The following is a 21,455-nucleotide window of genomic DNA, read 5'->3' on the forward strand; positions in this document are numbered from 1 at the left end:
AATATAACTTTAATATAAAATATAAGAATTTCTTTATTATTCGATTACCTTTACTGTAAAAAGGTCTTCTCAAGTGATATTTTAACAAAAAAACCAGAAGGGATAATATGTACTTTGAGATGATATTAAATAGACAAGGAAGGAGCATCGACATGGCTTTTCAGATACAGTCTGGCTTTTTATACCCTAAGCAAATATTTAAGAAGATGAATGTTTTTCTGTAAACGTTAAGATGTGTTTGACGTTATTGATGTTAGAAAAATAAAGAACGTTAGCTTTAAAATGCGAAAGAAATATATTTTAAAGTATTAGAGCAGTTAGACTAATTTATAATGAAAATCTTTAACTATTTAATAGTAACCAAGAAAGTAAGAAATAAAATTTGTGTTACACAAAGAGCCATGGAACGCTCAATGCTGGCCATTTCTCGTGGGGATCGAATTACGAACAAGGAATTAAGACGAATAACAGAAGTAACAGATGCCATAGAAAGAATTATGACCCTAAAGGAGAACTGGGCAGAGCATATAGCGAGAATGTCGGATAACAGATGGACACAGCGAATAATACACTGGAGACCAAGACAAGAAGCATATTGAAGTAGAAGTCGTCCGCCAACAAGATGGTTTGATGACATAAAACGGATCGACAAAAATTGGATGCAAACAGCACCAAACAGAAATATGTACATGGAAAATACTGAGGGAGACCTACATTCAGCAGTGGATAGATCCGGGTTGAATGATGAATGAAAATCTTTAGGTCGTTACTTGTTTTTATACCAGAGAAGTAATGATTTTCCCAATACACTCTGATACAGGTATCTGATAACTGCTTTTCACAATTGAAATTGTTTATCTCGGATAGCTTTTATCTTCTTCTTGTGCTGTCTTCTAACGAAGGTTGACGACCACTTCTTTAAACGATTCCCTATTAGTCCAGGGCGCATCTGTTTTGAGGTGGACGTTGAGAGGTGACTCAAATTTTTTTGCAGAAATTGCTTGAAAATAACTTAAATAATAATATTTGAGTTATCCTCCCACTCAAAATGATCCGGAACATTGTTTAAATACCTAATCAAAATGTCAAAATATGAAGGAAAAATTCGATTTTTTATTGGTTTTTTGATTATAACTTTAAAACTATTCATTTCTGAGAAAAGTTGTACTGACATAAAAGTTACGTAATTAAATTTCCTACAATATAGAATTGGTTAAAAATTTAAAAAATAGTCACCCTTGTTGCAAAATAGCAATAATTGCGAATAAAACCATACAAAAACAAGTATTCGCATTTTACGTTTTTCAACCATTTATTACACTTAGGACCTTCATATTTTACCCAGAAAAACTTTATGATATAGTAAAACAACACTGTAAATTTCATTAAGATCGGTTTAATAGATTTTGCAAAATAAATTTTGCGATCCAGCTTTCGCAAAAAAATTTAATTTTTTTAAAATGTTGCAGGACTGAAAATAAAGCAGATAGCAAGTTGATTTTTTTTTGCTTATAGTAGTGTACTGTACCTTTCATTTGCAATTTGCAAAATTAAAATCGATTAATTACCACGGCGGCGTAAGGAAATTTTTTAAATAAACATTAATTTTTGGTGCTACGCGCAGGACAGCGGTGTTCGATTCACAAAAGTTGGTTTCCACCAAAATTTCTTCCAATCTTTATCTAATATATTATTTTCATACTCTATATTTTGTTGTATTTTAATATTTTAATTCCACAAAAATCAAACTAATTTTATTATTGTTTGTGAAATATTGTTTAAACAATTGCGTATGTTTAAAAATAATAAACTTTTATTCTCTAAGTTAAAATATATGAACAAAGAAAGTTTTTGCTAAATAAAATGTTATTTCTAAGGATAGAGTATGTGTTTTTATTTTGCAATAAACAAATTTATTTATTTATATCGAAATGTAATAAAAATTAAAATGTATCAATCATTATCAAAGGTCATTGAAATAATTAATCATTAACCAATAATTAATGTTTATTTAAAAAAATTTCTGACGCCGTGGTAGTTAATCGATTTTAGTTTTGCAAATTGCACATGAAAGGTACAATACACTTCTGTAAGCAAAAAAAATTTCAACTTACTATCTGCTTTATTTTCAGTCCTGTAACATTTTGAAAAAATGAATTTTTTTTTGCGAAAGCTGGGTTGAAAAATTTATTGAACCGATCTTAATGACATTTACAGTGTTGTTTTACTTTATCATAAAGTTTTTCTGGGTGAAATATGAAGGTCCTAAGTGTAGCATAAATGGTTGAAAAATGTAAAATGCGAATACTTGTTTTTGTATGGTTTTTTCGCAATTATTGCTATTTTGCAACAAGAATGACTATTTTTTTAATTTTTAACTATTTCTATATTGTAGGAAATTTAATTACGCAACTTTTATGTCAGTACAACTTTTCTCGAAAATGAATACTTTTAAAGTTAAACGATCAAATACGAAGAAAAAAATCGAATTTTTCGTTCATTTTTTGACATTTTGATTATTTAAACAATGTTCCGGACCGTTTTGAGAGGGAGGATAACTCAAATATTATTATTTGAGTTATTTTTAAGCAATTTCTGCAAAAAAATTTGAGTCACCTCTCAACGTCCAAATGTACTAATATTTTTACAGAAGTGCCTTGGACTATATCTTTTGCAACGTGAAATATCCGTTCAACACTGAGTTATTCTGAGAATATTTGAGTTATCCTCCCACTCAAAAAGATCCGGAAAATTGTTTAAATAATTAAAATGTCAAAAAATTAAGGAAAAATTTGATTTTTTTTTGGTTTTTTGATTATAACTTTAAAAGTATTCATTTTCGAGAAAAGTTGCACTTACATAAAAGTTGCGTAATTAAATTTCCTACAATATAGGATTAGTTAAAAATTTTTAAAATTGTCACCGTTTTTGCAAAATAGCCATAATTGCGAAAAAACTATAAAAAAATAAGTATTGGCATTTTACGTTTTTCAACCATTTATGCTAAACTTAGGACCTTCATACATTACCCAGGAAAACTTTATTATATAGTAAAACAATACTAAAAATTTCATTAAGATCGGTTTAATAAATTTTGCAAAATAAATATTGCAATAAAGCATTTGCAAAAAAAATTCATTTTTTCAATATGTTGCAGGACTGAAAATAAAGCAGGTAGCAAGTTGAAATTTTGTTTACATATAGAAGAATACTGTACCTATCCTTTGCAATTTGCAAAATTAAAATCGGTTAACTACCACGACGTCAGGAATTTTTTTAAATAAACATTAGTTTTTGGTGCTACGCGCAGGACAACGGATACGTTTGCTTTGATTGGGCATTCCAATGACCTTTGATAATAATTGATAAATTTTAATTTTTAGTACATTTCGATATAAATAAATAAATTTGCTTATTGCAAAATAAAAACACATACTCTGTCCTTTGAAATAACATTTTTTTAGCAAAAACTTTTTTTGTTCATATATTTTAATTTAGAGAATACAAGTTTATTATTTTTAAACATATTATGCAATTGTTTAACAATATTTCACATGCAATAATCAAATTAGTTTGATTTTTGTGGAATTAAAATATTAAAATGCAACAAAATATGGAGTAAAGAAACAATATATTAGATAAAGATTGGAAGAAATTTTGGTGGAAATCAACTTGTGTGAATCGAACACCGCTGTCCTGCGCGTAGCACCAAAAATTAACGTTTATTTAAAAAAATTTCTGACGCCGTGGTAGTTAACCGATTTTAATTTTGCAAATTGCAAATGAAAGTTACATAATTATTATATGTAAAAAACATTTCAACTTGCTATCTGCTTTATTTTCAGCCCAGCAACATATTGAAAAAATGATTTTTTTTGCGAAAGCTCGATTGCAAAATTTATTTTGCAAAATTTATTGAACCGATTTTAATGAAATTTTCGGTATTGTTTTATTATATCACAAAGTTTTTCTGGGTAAAATATGAAGTGTAGCTTAGTGTAGCATAAATGGTTGAAAAACGTAAAATGCTAATATTTGATTTTTTTATGTTTTTTTTTCGCAATTATTGCTATTTTGCAACAAGGATGACAATTTTTAAAATTTCTAGCTAATCTGATATTGTAGGAAATTTAATTACGCAACTTTTATGTCAGTGCATTTTTTCTTGAAAATGAATAGATACTTTTAAAGTTATAATCAAAAAACGAAGAAAAAAATCGAAATTTTCCTTCATTTTTTGACATCTTGATTATTTAAACAATGTTCCGGACCTTTTTGAGTGGGAGGATAACTCAATTATTATTACATGAGTTAATTCCAAGCAATTTCTGCAAAAAAATATGAGTCACCTCTCAACGTCCATCTCAAAACAGATGCGCCCTGGACTATCTGCCATGATTGCGGTATCGTCTGCAATTATTATGTTATTAATGATGCTCCCTTCAATCCCTACACCTTCAGTTCTCTCCCATAGTACCCCCTGAAATATTAGTTGGGAGTATACATTAAATAATTGTGGCGACAGCACGCATCCCTGTCTGACTCCTCTTTGAATTTCAACTTGGTTTGTTTCACTATCTTCCACCCGTACTACCGCTGTTTGATTGTAGTATATATTTTTGATTGAATTATTGTCCTTGGGATCTAGGTGTATCTGTTTCAATGCATGCATGAGTTTACCATGTTGATCTCTGTCAAACGCTTTTTGGAAATCTATAATGAATACGTTTTTATTATATTCCCTGCATTTTTGTAATAGTAATAGTACCGTCATTGTGCACAATGCCTCTCTTGTTCCCATTCTACCTCTAAATCCAAACTGTGCGTTGTCTAATTATTCTTCACATTTTTTGAAGATATTCTTCTTTAGCGGCGAATCGATTGAGGGTAAAATTGTACATGAACCACGCGCCTGCGCACATTGACAGTATGTAGTTAATTGCTAATCTTTCAAGATAGGTATGTATGTATCTGTAACCGTGCAAATAAGTCATTAAAAGAATATATTAGTGGTTTTAGGAAATGTATTATTTATTATAATTCTTGTGTTTTTGGATTTGTGTTTCCATGTAGTAAAATAATAAAATATGTAGGCATAACATTTTTACAGTTTGTCGCCGTGTTGTGTAATTATATCCGAAACTTACGTGTCAATTCAAGTGGCTCGATGGCGTAGTTGTCAGAGCGGTGGGACAGAGAACGGAAGCACACGGAAGGTCGCAGGTTCTAATCCTGGACGATTCATACTTTTTTTATTTTTCGTTATTTTAATAAAAAAATTTTGAAAGTGGTAGATAAGAAAGTTAGTTTAATTTTTAAATAAAATACAAATAACCTGTTAAGTATATTTACTTCGTTTAAATTACCTATATAATAGAAGAATATCTTCTTACGTGCGTACAAAGTACACACACATTCTTTTTTATATAATATACGCTGTTGAATAACTTTGAGTAGTATTTTTAAAGTGTGGCTCATAAGGCTAATTATATTAATCGGTATTCATTCCAAGATTTAGGATTATTTTTCTTGGCTAAGGCTAAAAAGATATATTTTAACCATTCATCATAGATTTGACCGTCGTGGTATATTTTAGTAAATAATTTAGCTTTTTTCTACAACGTTATTTATGTGTAAATTATTGGATCTACATGGATTCTGAAAGCACCAAATTGAAGAAAAAGGTTTATATTATTGCATTAAATCATTTAACGATTAAAAAGGGTTATTAACGTGGGAACATGTACAGGAAGTAAGATACATAATATTATTGTCTGGTCCAGTTGATTTCCAGAACTTCAGATTTTAAAATTTCGATACATCGCTCTGTATATCGTAGATAATATTATCTAAGATCCCTACATATAAAATAAACAGGAGACAATATTAAAAGTTCCGCAAAAAATAACCAAAAAACTAATTAAAAATATACTACATACACATGAACCAGAATCATCAAGTGGTTCTTTTCAAGTTTTTTTTTCCAATTCTCACTCCTCAAAATATCTCGAAATTTATGCAAAGGATTATGTCAAATCGTTTTATTTATATTTGTATATAAATAACTTAATATTTCAATTGAATCACCGAAAAGTAAGCTTTATCCAGTTTATTTAATATTTGCATATGCACTTTGAACATATTTAATCTTCATTAATTAGAACAACACATTTTTGATACTATTTATAAAAGTTGTTAAACTGTTTATCGATATTAGTCCGGTCAGTACGTGTATAGAAAATTAAGATTATTTTTGTTTTTTTAATCTGATGAGTGACAAGAAAAATTACCTTAGCTGTAGTTCATCCTTCTCCATCTATCTCTATATTGCCTTCTTTCCCAGTCTTTATCTTTCCTATTGCTTCCTCTAGTTCTTTTTCGTGTTTCCTTCTACTTTATATTATGTTTCCTGCGTATTTTCCACTGATTCGCCAATTACGTTGTTCTAATTTTCCTTTGCTTTTCCTTGCTTTCCCTTTGACAGTAGTTCGAAATGTTCTCTCCATCTTTCCATTATACCCTTGTGATCTATTAATATTGTTTCGTTTTTGGTCATTATTTGTTTTAGTTTTATTTTTCTTTATTGCTTAGCAGGTTTTTCAGTGTTTTATAAAACAATTTTAAATTATTTTTACTATTTTCGTACATCTTTTCTCCGAACGTATCACAGCTTTTCTTCCTTTCTTTTCTTTGACTATTTCTTTAAGTTTTATTCAATGTATTTTGTATCTTTCATACTTTGGTTGCTTTTTGTCTTGTAGGTATCCTTTCCATAATTTCTTCTTTTCTACTGTGCTTTTTATTTCTATTCCTTTGTTGTTAAATGTAGTTTCCAGTAGGTAGTGATAACTGCCTATTTGGCGATATCATGTCTTTTGTCATCTTATGTATCTTCTTGTAATTTCTTCTTTTTAGATTTGTTTACAGAACCTTTGTGGAAATACAGTCAATACTTTGTATGTTTCTCTGTAGTTTTAAGGTTATTTATTACTAGATCTATTCCTCCAGTTGTCGATTCTGTTTCGCCTTTATAGTGGAATATGTTGTTCTGTATTAGGACTATGGGCTAAATAATGAAAATTTTCCGCTACATATGCATATAGTGTGTTTTATTTTTTTGCGAATTTTCCGACCTTAGTTTTTTTATTAGAAATTCTGAAGATATTAACGGTTTAGCTGATAGTTTATATAGCTATAACCGGATATAGGAGTAGAATATATGGAAAGTTTTGAAGAATCGAACTAAGATAAAATATATGTTATCCACTAATTGACAACATTTCCTCCTTAACCCATAGAAAAAAGATGGGACGGAATCAAGAAATTCATATGTTGTTCATAAACATACGGAAAGCCTACGATAGTGTTCCACGGAAAAAGCTGCGGCAATCAATGGAAAGTAAGAATGTTAATATAAAATTAATAAATGCCGTCAAAGTAATATACAATCAACATAAAGAGGAAAATTCCTCTAATATTTTTTATTTCTTCACTATAATTATACAATCAACCCATAACAAAAATAAAAGCAGTGATGCACACAACAGAATTTTTATCATCAAAGGAATTGAAATAAGGATGTTGCCTGTCTCCCTTTTCATTTAAAATATACCTCGAAAGCGCTTTAAAAAGATGGAAAAAAATGTAGAACAATGGGAATACCAATCACCAACACTATGGTATACACGCTCAACTTTGCAGACGATCAAGTAATAGTGGCTCAAGGGGATGACCATTATAACTATATAACCCGAAAGTTAATTGAAGAGTATGATAAATAGGGTCTAGAAAAAAAAAAGAATGTGTGTGTACTCTGTACGCACGTAAGAAGTTATACTTCTATTATAATATAATTTCAACGAAATAAATATACCTACTTAACAGTTACAATACAAAAAATTAACAATAATAATTACCAAAAATGAACCAAAACTTAACAATGCCAAATATTAAAAAAAAAAAGAAAAAAGTATGAATCGTCCGGGATTTGAACCCGCAATCTCGCGATTTTTTTATCTCTGGTCCAATGCTCTACCAACAAGGCCATCAAGCCGCATGCTAGTTACCTTTCAGATACACATAATTATACATCACGGTGACAAGTGAAATATAAAAATAGATGTTTTATTATTTTACGCCCAAGGAAGACAAATCCAAAGACACACAAATTATAATAAAAAACCTTTTAAACCACCTTTTTCAAATTGCGCAAGTTGTATTATTAATATTAATGTTAATAAATGAAATATAAATATTTTGACGTTTCACAATTTGACAATAATTCACTTTTAACTGCAGTGCCTTAAAATTTTTAAAGCACTAGTGCCTTAAAGTGCATTTTTAACGCTCCTATGGAGTCCTAAAAATTTCATTTTTAACACGTTTGTAGAAAAATATATTTAAAAACACTAATACATTCTTTCCACACCTTTTCTGGACTGATACATACATAAATTAAAACATTTTGAAGTATAACTTCAAAAATATAATATGAAAACTATTTAAAAAGGCAGTATAACTATTAACTAACCTTTGTTGTTTCTCTTCCCACAAATTTTAAAACGCAACAACCATACATAACCAAACCGTCAACCGTCCAAACCACAGCTGCGCTACAGCTGCCATATTGGATAATTTTTGACATGTCATTTGAACATCCAATCAGAACAAAGTTATAATGCGCATGCGCCCGGATCGTAGGTTTTAACATATAAGAATTCACCCTCATAACGCGCATAAAGAAGTATAACTTCAAAAAGAAAACCGAACACTTAATTGGAGGACAACAAAAAGATATCATATTAGACGAAATAACCACAGTAAAGCACTGCTGAGACTACACATATCTAGGCATCAATACTTCGCACGATGGAACATTAGAGAAAGCCATAAGAGAAATAAATACGGCAAGTAGAAAAGCCATCACAATATTAATTAGTATTTTATGGGATCAATCCATTAGGAAAGAAAATAAAAAGAGGATATAGGAGACTACAGTCAAAAGTATCGCTGTGTACAACTATGAGGTATTAGACTAGTAAGGATCTGTTTTCAGGTGGATGTGAGAGGTGGCATTCAGATTTTTGCGGATAAAGTTAGGTGATAACTTCGTTAATAATAATTGATTTATGCTCCTTCTCCAATATGCCCGGAACATTAATAAAAAAATAAAATATTTAAAAATTTAAAAAAATTTCGTTTTTTTTCTAATTTTTTTGCTTATAACTTAAAAACTATTCATTTTAGAACAAAGTCGTATAGGAATAAAACAAAGATAATTAAATTTTCTATCAGATGCGATTGGTTAAAAATGTCTTAATTTATCAACCTTGCTTCAAAATAGCGATAAATATAAAATAAGGGGGCAAAACAAGCCTGTCCTTATTCAATGATTTTCCATCACTTAGGTTACACTTGGAACCTTCCTAATTCGCTTAAAAAATTTTTGTAATGTGCTAAAACCGTACACCAAATTTCATTAAAATTGACTTACTAGATTTTGCATAATAATTTTGCAATCTAAACTTTTTTTAAAAAATTAAATTTTTTTAAAATCTTTCACAACAAAAACTAGAACATACAAAGATTTGTCAATTTTTTTACATATAAAGAAGTAGGTACTCCACCTATCTAATGCACTTTACAGAATTGAAATGGGATTATTTAAGCAGCCTCAACAATGTTTTAAAGTTATAAACAATTTTTTGGCTTATAAACAAATTAGTGCTGTGGCCAGGAGGGGGTGCTACGGGCTCCTTTATTTAGATGGACTTACCCAAGTTTTTTATGTATTTTGACCCGTAGAATTTTTTGGGTAACAGTTGATCCGGATGTCGATAAGATTGTTATAAACAAAGAACTTGAGGAATTACATAGAATCGATTTTTCGCAAAATAAAACATTTTTTTTTGTATTTCTTGGCTAATTCTAAGCAAAAAATGTTCTTACAAGTTTTTTTCGTAGGATGCATCGTTTTCGAGATAAACGCGATGCTTACAAAAAATCGAGAAATTGCAATTTTTGAACGCGAATAACGTTTGATTAAAAAATAAAATAGCAATTCTGCTGACAGCATTTGAAAGTTTAAGTCAAATTATACCAGTTTAATTATTTGCATTGCTAAAAATTAATTTTTTTATTATTAAACAAAGCTATTTGTTTATAAGCCAAAAAATTATTTATAAATTTAAAACATTGCTGGGGCCCCTTAAATAATCCGATTTTAATTCTGTAAAGTGTATTAGATAGGTAGAGCACCTCTTTATATGTAAAAAAATTAGCCAACTTCTAAATGGTCTACTTTCTGTTCAGAAAGATTTTAAAAAATTTGAACTTTTTTAAAAACATTTAGATTGCAAATTTATTATGCAAAATTTATTAGGTCGATTTTAATGAAATTTGGTACACGATTTAAGTATGTTACAAATAATTTCCTAAGCGAATTACTAAGGTTCTAAGTGCCACCAAAGTGGTTAAAAAATATTGAATAACAGCAGACTTATTTTGCCCCCTTATTTTGTATATGTTCCGGGCATATTTGAGAAGGAGCATAAGTCAATTATTATTACTGAAGGTGTCACCTACCTTTATCTGCAAAAATCCGAATGCCACCTCTCACATCCAAAAATAGACGTTTTTTCGCAGATCCTTACTGGTCTATATGGTCACTGAAAAAAAGAATACTGGTAATGCTGAGAGCAAGGGAAATGGATTTTTTGAGAAGAGCAGCATATCAAAGGGGATACTTAACTGGTAACTAGAAGAAAAGAGAAAACGAGGTACACCGAGAATAAGTTGGAGCGAAGGAATAGACAAAGAGCTGGGAGAAAGAAACATAGAAGAGGACATATGGAACACCCAGACGAAGTAGCGATTGGAAGTCGGAGAACGTTATAAACCGGCATGTATATATATAATAGCACTAAAGGCCTTAGAGGCCCATGGCTTGAAAAGTTTGTTCGTTCTTCATTTTTACTTTTCTTTAGGTACCTAGATCTTCTCTGGCTTGGTATGTGATTTTTCTCCATTTCTTCCTGTTATTCATTTTTCTTCTCTGACCTTCTAACCCCATTTTTTCCACTTCTTTTTCGACCTCTTGCTTCCATCTATTTTTCGGTCTTCCTTTTCTCTTTTTGAGGCTATGTTGTAGTTTAATACCCTTTTTGGAGTCCTCGCGTTCGGCATCCTTTCTATGTGACCTCGCCATCTAAGTCTCAGTGCCTTTATCACTCCTATCATATTAGGTTGATTGTATAATTCCTTTAACTCATTATTTGATCTTCTTAACCATAAACCGTCCCTTATTATTCCTCCATATATCTTCCTTAGGATTTTCCGTTCCCAGATCTCCAGTAAACTTTGTTCATTTTTTGTCATTGTCCATGTCTCACTGCAGTATGTTACTATTGGTTGGATAGTTGTTTTGTATAACTGTATTTTTGCCTTTCTTGATGAAAACTTGCTTTTCAACATTCCATTAAGCGCATGTACACTTTTGTTGCCTGCCATTATTCGAGCTTGTATTTCTTCTTTAATATTCGGTTTACGTGATATTATTGCTCCTAGGTATGTAAATCTTTCTACCATTTCGAATTCGTATGATGTTCCTTCTTCTATTTCTACTTTAAGTTTTTGTCCATTCCTGAACTGACCATCTGTCCATTCCATACATTTTGTTTTAGTTTCATTTATGTGGAGTCCCATTTTCTTCGCTGCTTTTACTATTCTCTGTACTATTTCCTGTAGCTCTTTTGTTCCTCTTGCAAGCAACACCACATCATCCGCAAATGCCAAAACTTGGTGTCGTTTTTGGTATAGGAGTGCTTCTCTATTGATTTTTGCTTCTCGCATTATTTTTTCTAGGCATAAGTTAAAGAGTAATGATGACAAAGGATCGCCCTGCCTTACTCCTTCGTTTGTCTGATGATTGGTTGTTTATTTTGACTCTATTTTCTGTATTTTCTAACGTAATATATATCATGTTGCGTAACTTTCTGCTAACTCCCAATTCCTCAAGCGCTTCTTTTAAATTCTTCCTCTTTATTCTATCGTACGCTTGCTGGAAATCGATGAATAGCGCTATCGTTGGTAGGTTGTGTTCATAGCTTTCTGCTTGTAATTCTCTGATTACGAATATTTGGTCCGTTGTGCTTCTTCCTCGTCTAAATCCGCACTGATATTCACCTATTATATTTTCAGCTTCTTTTTTAAGTTTATCTTTTATGGATTTTGATAAGATTTTATATATGGTATTTAGTAATGCTACTCCTCTGCAATTACTATATTCTGTTTTGTCTCCTTTTTTGTGTAATGGGCAAATAATTGCTTCCTTCCAATCTTTTGGTATCCGTTATATTCTCCATAACTCTTCTATGATCTTGTATATCCACTCATGTAGCAATTTTCCACCATATTTCATCATCTCTGCTGTTATATTATCGCTTCCAGGACATTTGTTATTCTTCAAATCTTTTATGATTTCCTCGATTTGTTCTTTGCTGGGTGAATTATCTTCTATGTCTTCTAAGTTTTCATTTCCTTCTTCTGTTTCCATGTATTCTCTTTGGTTTGACTTATTCTTGCCATTTAGTAACTCGTCAAAATACTCTTTCCATCTCTCTACTATTTCTGCTTCACCGCTTATATTATTCCCCGCGTTGTTTTTAACGAATATTGGTTTTTGTTGGTATCCTCTTTTCTCATTTCTGGCACCTTGATACAGGTTTTTTATTTCTTTATTTCTGTAGTTCTCTTCTATTTCTTTTAGCTTATTTTCTACGTGTTTTCTCTTCTTTTTTCTCAGCAATCTCTTTACTTTATTTCTTTGCTCTATATATTTATTCTTCATCTCTGTCGTTTCTTTCATTATCATTTCCATCCTTAATGATTTTCTTAGTTCTATTTCGTTTTGGCATTCTATGTCGAACCACTCCTTTCTCTTTTTATTCTCCTGTTTATTACACTATTTTGCTGCTTTGTTCATTACTTGCTTTATGATGTCCCAGTTATTTTCTGTTCGTTCGTCTATTTGTATCTTTTTTTAGTTCTCTTTCCATTGTTTCCCCATACGTTTCTTGCTCTTTCTTTGTTGCTAATCGAATTGGTTTATTTATATATTTCTTTACCTGGCTTGTAGTAGTGTTGTTAAAAGTTTAGCCAATTCAACGATTTAAACGTGCTTAAAATTCGAACAACTTCTATCAGCAATAAATTACAACGTCCCAAAATTAAAATTAATAAATTTACCAACAAAAAACGCGATTTTGATAATCCGCAATTAAAATTACCATAATAATATCATTTATATTTGTTAATAAATAATTTTATTTACACAAACAGCCGAAGGCTGTGTTAAAAATGCCTATTATTATCATCAGTATGTTTCTGTTTGTGAACGAATAGAATAGTCTTCTTTCTGTGACTTAATACGTTGCTTCATCTGGCCTAATTCGTCCGGCCTTTGGAAAGATAATAATTCACACTCAGGTCTTAATAATAAGAAGACAAATAGTTGTTTGTTCGACAAATTTTAATCCTCGAATATACAAATCATGAACGATTGTGTTTTGGCTTTTGGCGGACAATTTCGTGGTCTTTGCTTGTGTTTTGTCGCAGTATTGTCAAGTTATTTGTGGGAAAGGTCAAATTGGGCGTAGTGAAGATGAACAGCGAGACAGATGCATTATGTAAGTCTTATTTTGATTTGATGTTTATGTGGATTGGAAGTTTTTTGAAAACTTTTCTTCCATTCCCTTTTCCACGTTATAGCTATTTGTAAAGTTATTGTTCTCCTTGTTCTCCAAACATTTGAGGGTTCTCCTTTTTCTTTTCCTTTCTGTATAGACATGACTTTTTGTTTTTCAATGTGACTTCAGTAAGTTGTCATTCCATCGTTTTCATGGTCTTTCCACTGATCGTCTTCCTATTAAGGAACTGTCTCTCGTCGTCTTTAGGGTTTTGTATTTATTGTTGTCATTCGGCTTATACGATCGTTCCATTTTACTTTTCTATTTCTTACACAGTCCTTGGTTTTCTCCATTTTGCATCTCCTTTATACATCTGCAGATCTGCACTTCTAGCTCTATCTCATAATGCCTTACCGTCAATTTTTCCAAAGATCTTTGCTCTTTCTACTATTTTTTTTGTCCTTCTGTGTCTGGTCTTGTTTCTGCCGTATATGTCATTATTGGTTTGATGCCTGTTTTGTAAATTTTGTCTTTTATTTGTTTTTCGATATTTTTATTTTTCCATGTTGTTTTATGCAAGAAACCTGCGGTTCTGTTTGCCGTATTCACTTGATCTTTCACTTCTGTTTCGAGCTTTCCGTAGCTAGATAACGTGATGCCTTTAGTATTTAAACTTCTTCACTTGTCCTATTATCTGTCCCTCTAGCTCTAATTTACATCTTAGTAGGTTTGCCGTTATAACCTCGCATTTTGTCTTTTTTGGGAAAATTAACATGTTTCATCTAAATTAACAATTTTCTGTCAGTTATATTAAATTGTTGCAGCATACGTTGTAAATCATCTTCACTTTGAGAGATTAGTATTCCACCGTCTGCATAGAAGATTATTTTACGTTGTTTCTCTCTCATTTGGTTTCCTATTTTAGTTCTTAATTTTTTCATTATTTCATCCATGATTAGGTTGAACAATAGAGGACTCAGAATATCCCCTTGTCTTACCCCATTATTCTTCTTCATGTGCAATCTCCGCTACGAAGGTTGGCTATCATCATCATCATAACTATTTTAATTTTTGAGTATTACCAGCTATATTTATCCCATTGCCAGCTTTAATTGAGTTGAGTTGAGTTGAGTCAGTTGGTTCTTCTTCTACTTTTACTTTTTTTTTGTGTTTTTCCGGGTAGATAATTTCGATTGTTTTGATTATTGCTAGAGGTAGCTCGCGTACAGAAATTGGATAACGTCCTTTAAATTGGTCCTGTCAAATTTCTTAAGGTCCACGAAACATAAATATGCCAATTCTGCACCAATTATGCACTGATATCAAATCTTAGTTCTAGCAAACTTTATTAATATGGTCTTAAAGATCAATACCTTATTGAAATTTGTTTTCTATTCCTATTTGATTAGCCATTATTTGCCTTTACGTTTGGTTTACCTTGTAATGAAAATAGCATCTGTTGTTACAAATAAATACCTTAAAACTACGGTAAATCTAATATTAAACCAAGTCCTACAACTTCACTATTTCAGAGCAGTCTTGTTCCCCAGCGTCTACTCTTTTAAAAATAAAAATTAGTTTAATCAAGCTGGGTCTCCAAAAAGGGAACAAATAACACTGAACAAGCTATCCCCTGAACCGTCCGTGAGAGCACCCCAATTCCCTTATATTGTCAACGATTTAATTTGAGACTCTCCGTAATGAATTTGTTTTACCCGTTTGAGACTTTGTAGCACTTGTTTCTGAACAGAAAGTACCTGGAATTGGTTTTATTTTAATTAAAACAGTAGATGGACATAAATTTGTTATGCAACGAGATAGAACAGATAACTTTGTTGGTTACCTATTACTAAATAGAGAGTTTTAGGTCCTCTACTACTTTTTGATGTAAAAAGCGTATTGAGTAATAAATAAGGGATAACGGTTTTACTTAAAATCATTTTTTTTGTGTGTGCATGTGTTTTTGTTTTATTGGCACTGGCACTGGTTTTCACAACCAACTGGCCAGTCAATTTCATAATGATTTTTTAGACTATAACTTATCACTAACTCAGGGGAGTAATGTGTAGTGTGTGTGTTGAGTAAGTGTCTTGTTACTCTGCAAAGTCGACGTCACGACGAACTCACGACCATTCGGATCTTTCGATCCAAAGGTATGCGCTTTTACCACTGAGCCACAGAGGGGGTTAAAATCATTTTTGAATCCTTTCAGAAACTACGTTAATAATTGAAATTTTGCAAAAGTCACCTATAAAACGGCAGTTGTGTGATATAACCTATTTTATTTGAATTATTTGCCATAATGGAAGAAAATATTGAAAATGCTTTAAAACGACGAAGACACGTATAACTAATAGATCACAGTTTGATAAGAGGCTTAATTTTTCACGATATTTTTGATCCTGTAATACCTGATTTTAATCATGATATGCTGATACCTTTGGTAGTCCAGGGTTTGCGATGTTTTGGCTTAATTGCAATTAAAGGAAATGCTTTATTGAGGATACAGACAAGCTTATCTAAAAAAATTAAGGCACTCATGGGGGTGCCGACAGAAGTGAAAACTTCTGGCGAACCAAGGACCTTCGTGTATACACTCTATCGTTACTCCAACCTTTGTAACTTCGGTCTAACTTATACGCAATCCAATTTATAGAATATCTCACCGGTCGCACGCTCAATGCTTTTTCCCCATCCAAAAAGAAGTGATATACCTATATTATACGCGTTGCGTACGGCCTATGCTATTTATGTATATATACACATAATATACAATATTATATAATATACGTACAAAATTTATTTCGGCGAAGTAATGACGGTCGCAAATTCAATGTTTTCCCTATCCAAAAATGCACCACATCCCTAAAGAAGTTTTCACTTCAAAAATTTATTTCGCCGAAGCGATGACGGTCGCTAAATTAATACTTTTTCCCCATCTAAAAAGTGCACAACGTCCCTAAAGAAATTTTCACTTCAAAAATCAGTGAAATTGTAGTCCAAGCCTATAGAGGGAAAGTGCCACTCAGGTGTTAAGCATAAAGTTTGGAATTAACGAATCGCTTCGCTCATTCTGCAAACCTTCACATGCGCGCCTTAAAATTGTACTTTTAACACTTATATCATAAATAACTATTAAAAAATTTAAACGCAGAATGAAAGACTAAATTATTATCGAGGGCCGAAAGTCCTTTAGAATAAATAAAAAGTTTCTTTTGAATGAGATTTTTGAAATTAAAAATCACACTACATTTTCTCTTAGTTTGTACCCTTGTAATTTATTAAAATAAACATAGAACTTTTCAGGGACTCTTGGCCCTCGGTAAGAAGGTAATCATTCTGCGTTTAAATTTTTCAAAAATACTTATTAGTTTTCTCAGGATTCGAAAAACAATTAATCCCATTTGAATAGCATTGCAGCCGAAAATACGTACCCATCCCCTTAATATAAATTAATAAACATGTGACGGTTATAAAGTTACCGTATATTTATCTAGCAAACTATTTTTTATGCAGAATTATCGCATTTACTAACATCCTGTATACAAAATTGCACTGACAGGGAAGCCAGAGGTCAAGTTAATTTAAAATTTAAAAACCTCCAGCTACTTCCTGTGTCTCCCGAAGTCCCGGTAAACAGATGATTCATGGAATCTTACATAAATCTGGCATTATACACTCCTAATATATTCCGAAGTCGTATCCCATTACTAAAGTTGGGAGGTATAAAGTCCACTTTAAAAGAAATTTTTCAACTTTGCAGTTGAAAAGAAACTGCATTAGAAACCAAAGAAAAACTTTTTAAACTCGCATCTCCGAAGTTTGTAATTGAATGTTTTTACAGTTATAGAATAAGGATTTAGCAAAGTTTAAAGTAGACGGAAATGGTGGAGAATAAAAGGGTAAGGACAGATAATACCGCGAGACCATCCGAGCATGATTTAAACTTCTTCACGGAACTGATAAACGACACTGTCATTGATTACGTTTTGTTGGCACGAAATTATATAACGAGAAAATAATACAAGAAATAGAGGAAAATTTTCAGAAAAAACAAATCCGATCGTTCTATCAAAAACTTAAAAAACTGAAAGGGGATGCTAGAATTACAGTTCATACTTGATACATACATGATACAAAAACAAGGGAGATATACAACAATGTACAAACTACAGGGCTAGAAAACTGCTTAGCCACACCATCAAAATATGGGAAAGAGTAATTGATAGACGGATACGTGAAGAGACCGAAATATCCGAGAATCAATTTGGCTTTATGCAGGGCAGATCAACAACAGATGCAATTTTCGTTATGAGGCAGTTGATGAAAAAAAGAACAGGAGTAAAGAAACAAACGCTCATATGGTATTCATTGATCTTGAGAAAGCATATGATAGAGTTCCTCGAGAGATTCTGTGGTGGGCACTCAATAAGAAAGGAGTCCCTGGTGAATATGTAAAGATTGTGAGGGATATGTATGTGGGAGTAACGACTAGTGTTAGGACAGGTGTGGGATAGACTGATAAATTTCATGTGAAAGTAGGATTGCACCAAGGCTTTGTGCTTAGTACTTATTTATTCTCATTAGTTTTGGACTAGATAACAGCGAAACTACAGGGTAACATTCCACGGTGCTTAATGTATGCTGATGATGTCGTGTTAGTAGGAAATAGTGAAAGAGACTTAGAACCAAAACTGGAACAGTGGATGCAAGCTCTGGAGGAAAAAGGTTTAAAACTTAGTAGGACAAAAACAGAGTATTTGGAATGTTCATTTAAAGATGGAGTTACTACAAATAAAATGGTATCTTTGGATGATAAACTGATTTTGAAAAGCAATAGTTTTAAGTTCCTAGGATCGGTATTACAGAGTAATGGAGAAATAGATGGAGATGCATGCAGTAGAATTAGGACTGGATGGATGAAGTGGAAAGCGAGTGGTGTGTTGTGTGACAGAAAAATTCCAATGAAGCTGAAGGAAAACTTCTATAAATCAGCCATAAGACCGGCTATGATGTTGTAGCAGATGGATTTCTACTACAATGTTTTATAAAAAATATCCATTAATTTTAATCCTATCCCAAGAATAATATCTATTTTTCTAAAATACAGTAGAACCCCTCTAATCCGTCACCCTCGGGACTAGGAGTATGGGCGGAACGCAAAAAAGGTCGGATTATCAGAAAAAGTCATTAAATACGTCTGTACAAGAAAAAAAGCCTGTATTATTCTCTTCAGTGATATAATAACCATACATATGTACATAATTATATTGCATTAAAATGCCAGAATTCTTTGTTATGTATTTATTAAATTAATTGCAAAAAAAATGTACATATGTACTGAAAAAATTAGTAGTCTACTTGGAAAAAAAGTCTTAAGAGCGTTTTCTCCATCTATCGTCATTGTATGTGATTCAATGTCTTTCCGATTTTTTCTCCAATCCTTAATTGTTGTCACGCCTACGTTCAGTTCCTTGGCAATTTTTTGTAGTGATTCACCTTTATCCAGCCTTTGAAGCACTGCAAATTTTTCACTTAACGAAAGAGTAATGTGTTTACGTTTCGCGGACATTTTGAAAACATATGTACACACGCAAGGTTCGAAATAACACTGAAAGAATTGCGAGCAGGCACTGAAGGAATTTGCCGGGGCATGCGGGCAGGTCGGATTACCCGGAGCGTCGGACCATCCGAGGGCGGATTAGAGGGGTTCTACTGTATTTGGTGAGTTAATATATCATTAAAAATTCTAAGCCGTCCCTGCTTATGAGTAATACTGTTTGTTTCGCAAAATAGTAAAATCATAGGAAATTTCCTGTTTACTTGTATAAACATTTATTGTTCTGGAAGGATCCGTTGAAAAATCCCAGTATATTTCCCTTAAGTTTTGAGCGCTAAAAACCCTATGATATTATTGGTCAGAATTTTGAAAGATCCTTGAGTTGTAGTTGACGATTGGTCAATAGTTTTGGTCGAACGATCGAGAAGAAATGCATCGTTTGGACGCGAGAGAGACGTGACGATGTAAAGATCAGTTCCAAAAACATTTTTGAAGATTAAACATCTTTTTGGTGGAACTCAAATAACAGACTCGTAGAAAGTCGCACTTTGCCGGCAAAATGGTTTTCTTCTTATGGTAAAAGAACTGATGGATTTATAACTTGTCAAGGAATATTATTACAATAGTTTCACAACATTTTACATGGATATATTCTTGTGAAACACTATTATTGTTACGCAGTTTGGTTTGCCGGCGGTAAAAAGAGAAAGTGCGTGGTTTCCTGGTTTCCTGTTTTTATGATGTTATGGTAACATTCCTGTATTGAAGTAACCCGATTATATTTGATTTGGTATCAATTTTATCCTGTATCCTGTTTGGTTCAAAATTGAATGTCTTCCCTCCCAGCCCCGCTTAGAATGGAAAATTTTGGATAAGTTTTCGACGTGTGACATGGATTTTTGTTTTAAGGTATGATAATGTAATGGCATAGAAGCCAATAAAGGTAAATGATAGCCCAGTATAACCCCAACGAGGAATCTACGATGAATGTCCCCCAGTTGGTTTCCAGTAAGTACTCGATATGAGAATTTGAGGATTTTTTCAAACGGCGTCCCAATTTGTTTAAATAATAGGAAAGTCCTCAAGTCTGTGTAAGTATCCTTTGCTTATTTGGTTATGTAGTTAGTCTTCTTTAAACCCTCCTACCCCTCCCAACGAATCTACGACCCGCCACCGCACAAAAAATGAGCTGTCGTTCGCATGAAGGTTTGCGTGTCTGTTCCTTCTACTAGCCCCATTTCGACCCCCCAGTATCTTAGTAGATAGTCTTTCCTTGTCCCCATATGAGCAGACATGTAAAACGCTTCAATGTACGGAACTGAATGTTGGGCAGTGGAAAAGAAAGAGGAATAACGAATGCATATGGCGGAAATGAGAATGCTTAGATGGATGAGTGGAGTGACAAAGAAGTATAAAATTAGAAATGAGTATATTAGGAGAAGCCTAGGTGTGGCACCAATTGATGCTAAAATGAGAGAGCATAGATTAAATTGGTTTGGTCATGTTCAACGTCGAGACGTTGATCACCCAATACGAAGAATAGCTGAAGTGCAGATTCCTGGAAGGAGTAGGAGAGGAAGATCAAAGAAGACCTGGGGGGAGACGATAAGGCAGGACATGTTGGTAAAGGGGATTAACATTGATATGATCCAAGATAGAATTGTATGGAGAAATGCAATTAGGGAAGCCGACCTCGCATAGGGATAAGGCAAAGAGAATGATGATGATGACATGATACATGACCAAAGAAGATAGAATACTTACGAGTGAAAAAAATCAGTATTGGGTATATGGGACAGACATTTTAGTGAACTACTGAATGGTAAAATACAGGTGAGAATGAAGATTTACTTATGGAGGATGATGGCGTAATAATAGAATAGCCTAGTGAGGGAGAGATTAAAAGTATAGGAAAACAATGAGCTCAAAAATAACAAGAAACCAGGAGAAAACTAAATAGCTACGGAAATGCTAAAGAATGGAGGGGAAGAACTCTACAAAAAATGATGTTTAGCCTTATCAAGAGGATATGGGAATAAAATATGCCCAAAGATTGAACCAAAGCTTTATTATGCCCCATGTACAAAAAGAGGGTTAGATTGGCATGCGAAAATTACAGAGATGAAGCTCTGTTAGATATTTGTTGCAAGGTATTGGCCAGGATGCTAGAGAGAGACTCAACAGCTTTGTTGAAGATAAACTAGGTGAAT

The 21,455-nt window shown here is 32.4% G+C and overlaps 1 protein-coding gene across 2 annotated transcripts in view; it reads left to right on the plus strand.

The window, feature by feature from the left end:
* LOC126881766 (calcium/calmodulin-dependent protein kinase kinase 1) overlaps nucleotides 1-21,455 on the plus strand; it is a 391,062-nt gene that overhangs the window by 109,240 nt on the left and 260,367 nt on the right. The window contains exon 1 of one of the 2 annotated variants that reach the window (XM_050646244.1): nucleotides 13,445-13,685. The exons of the other annotated variant lie outside the window; for it this stretch is intronic. Coding sequence (XP_050502201.1) covers nucleotides 13,661-13,685 — 25 coding nt within the window. The 5' untranslated portion in view covers nucleotides 13,445-13,660. Of the gene's footprint in view, nucleotides 1-13,444; nucleotides 13,686-21,455 lie in introns of those variants that run through there. 2 annotated transcript variants of the gene reach the window in all.

The sequence above is a fragment of the Diabrotica virgifera genome, chromosome 3, assembly GCF_917563875.1.
Source record: "Diabrotica virgifera virgifera chromosome 3, PGI_DIABVI_V3a".
NCBI classification, from domain to species: Eukaryota; Metazoa; Arthropoda; class Insecta; order Coleoptera; family Chrysomelidae; genus Diabrotica; species Diabrotica virgifera.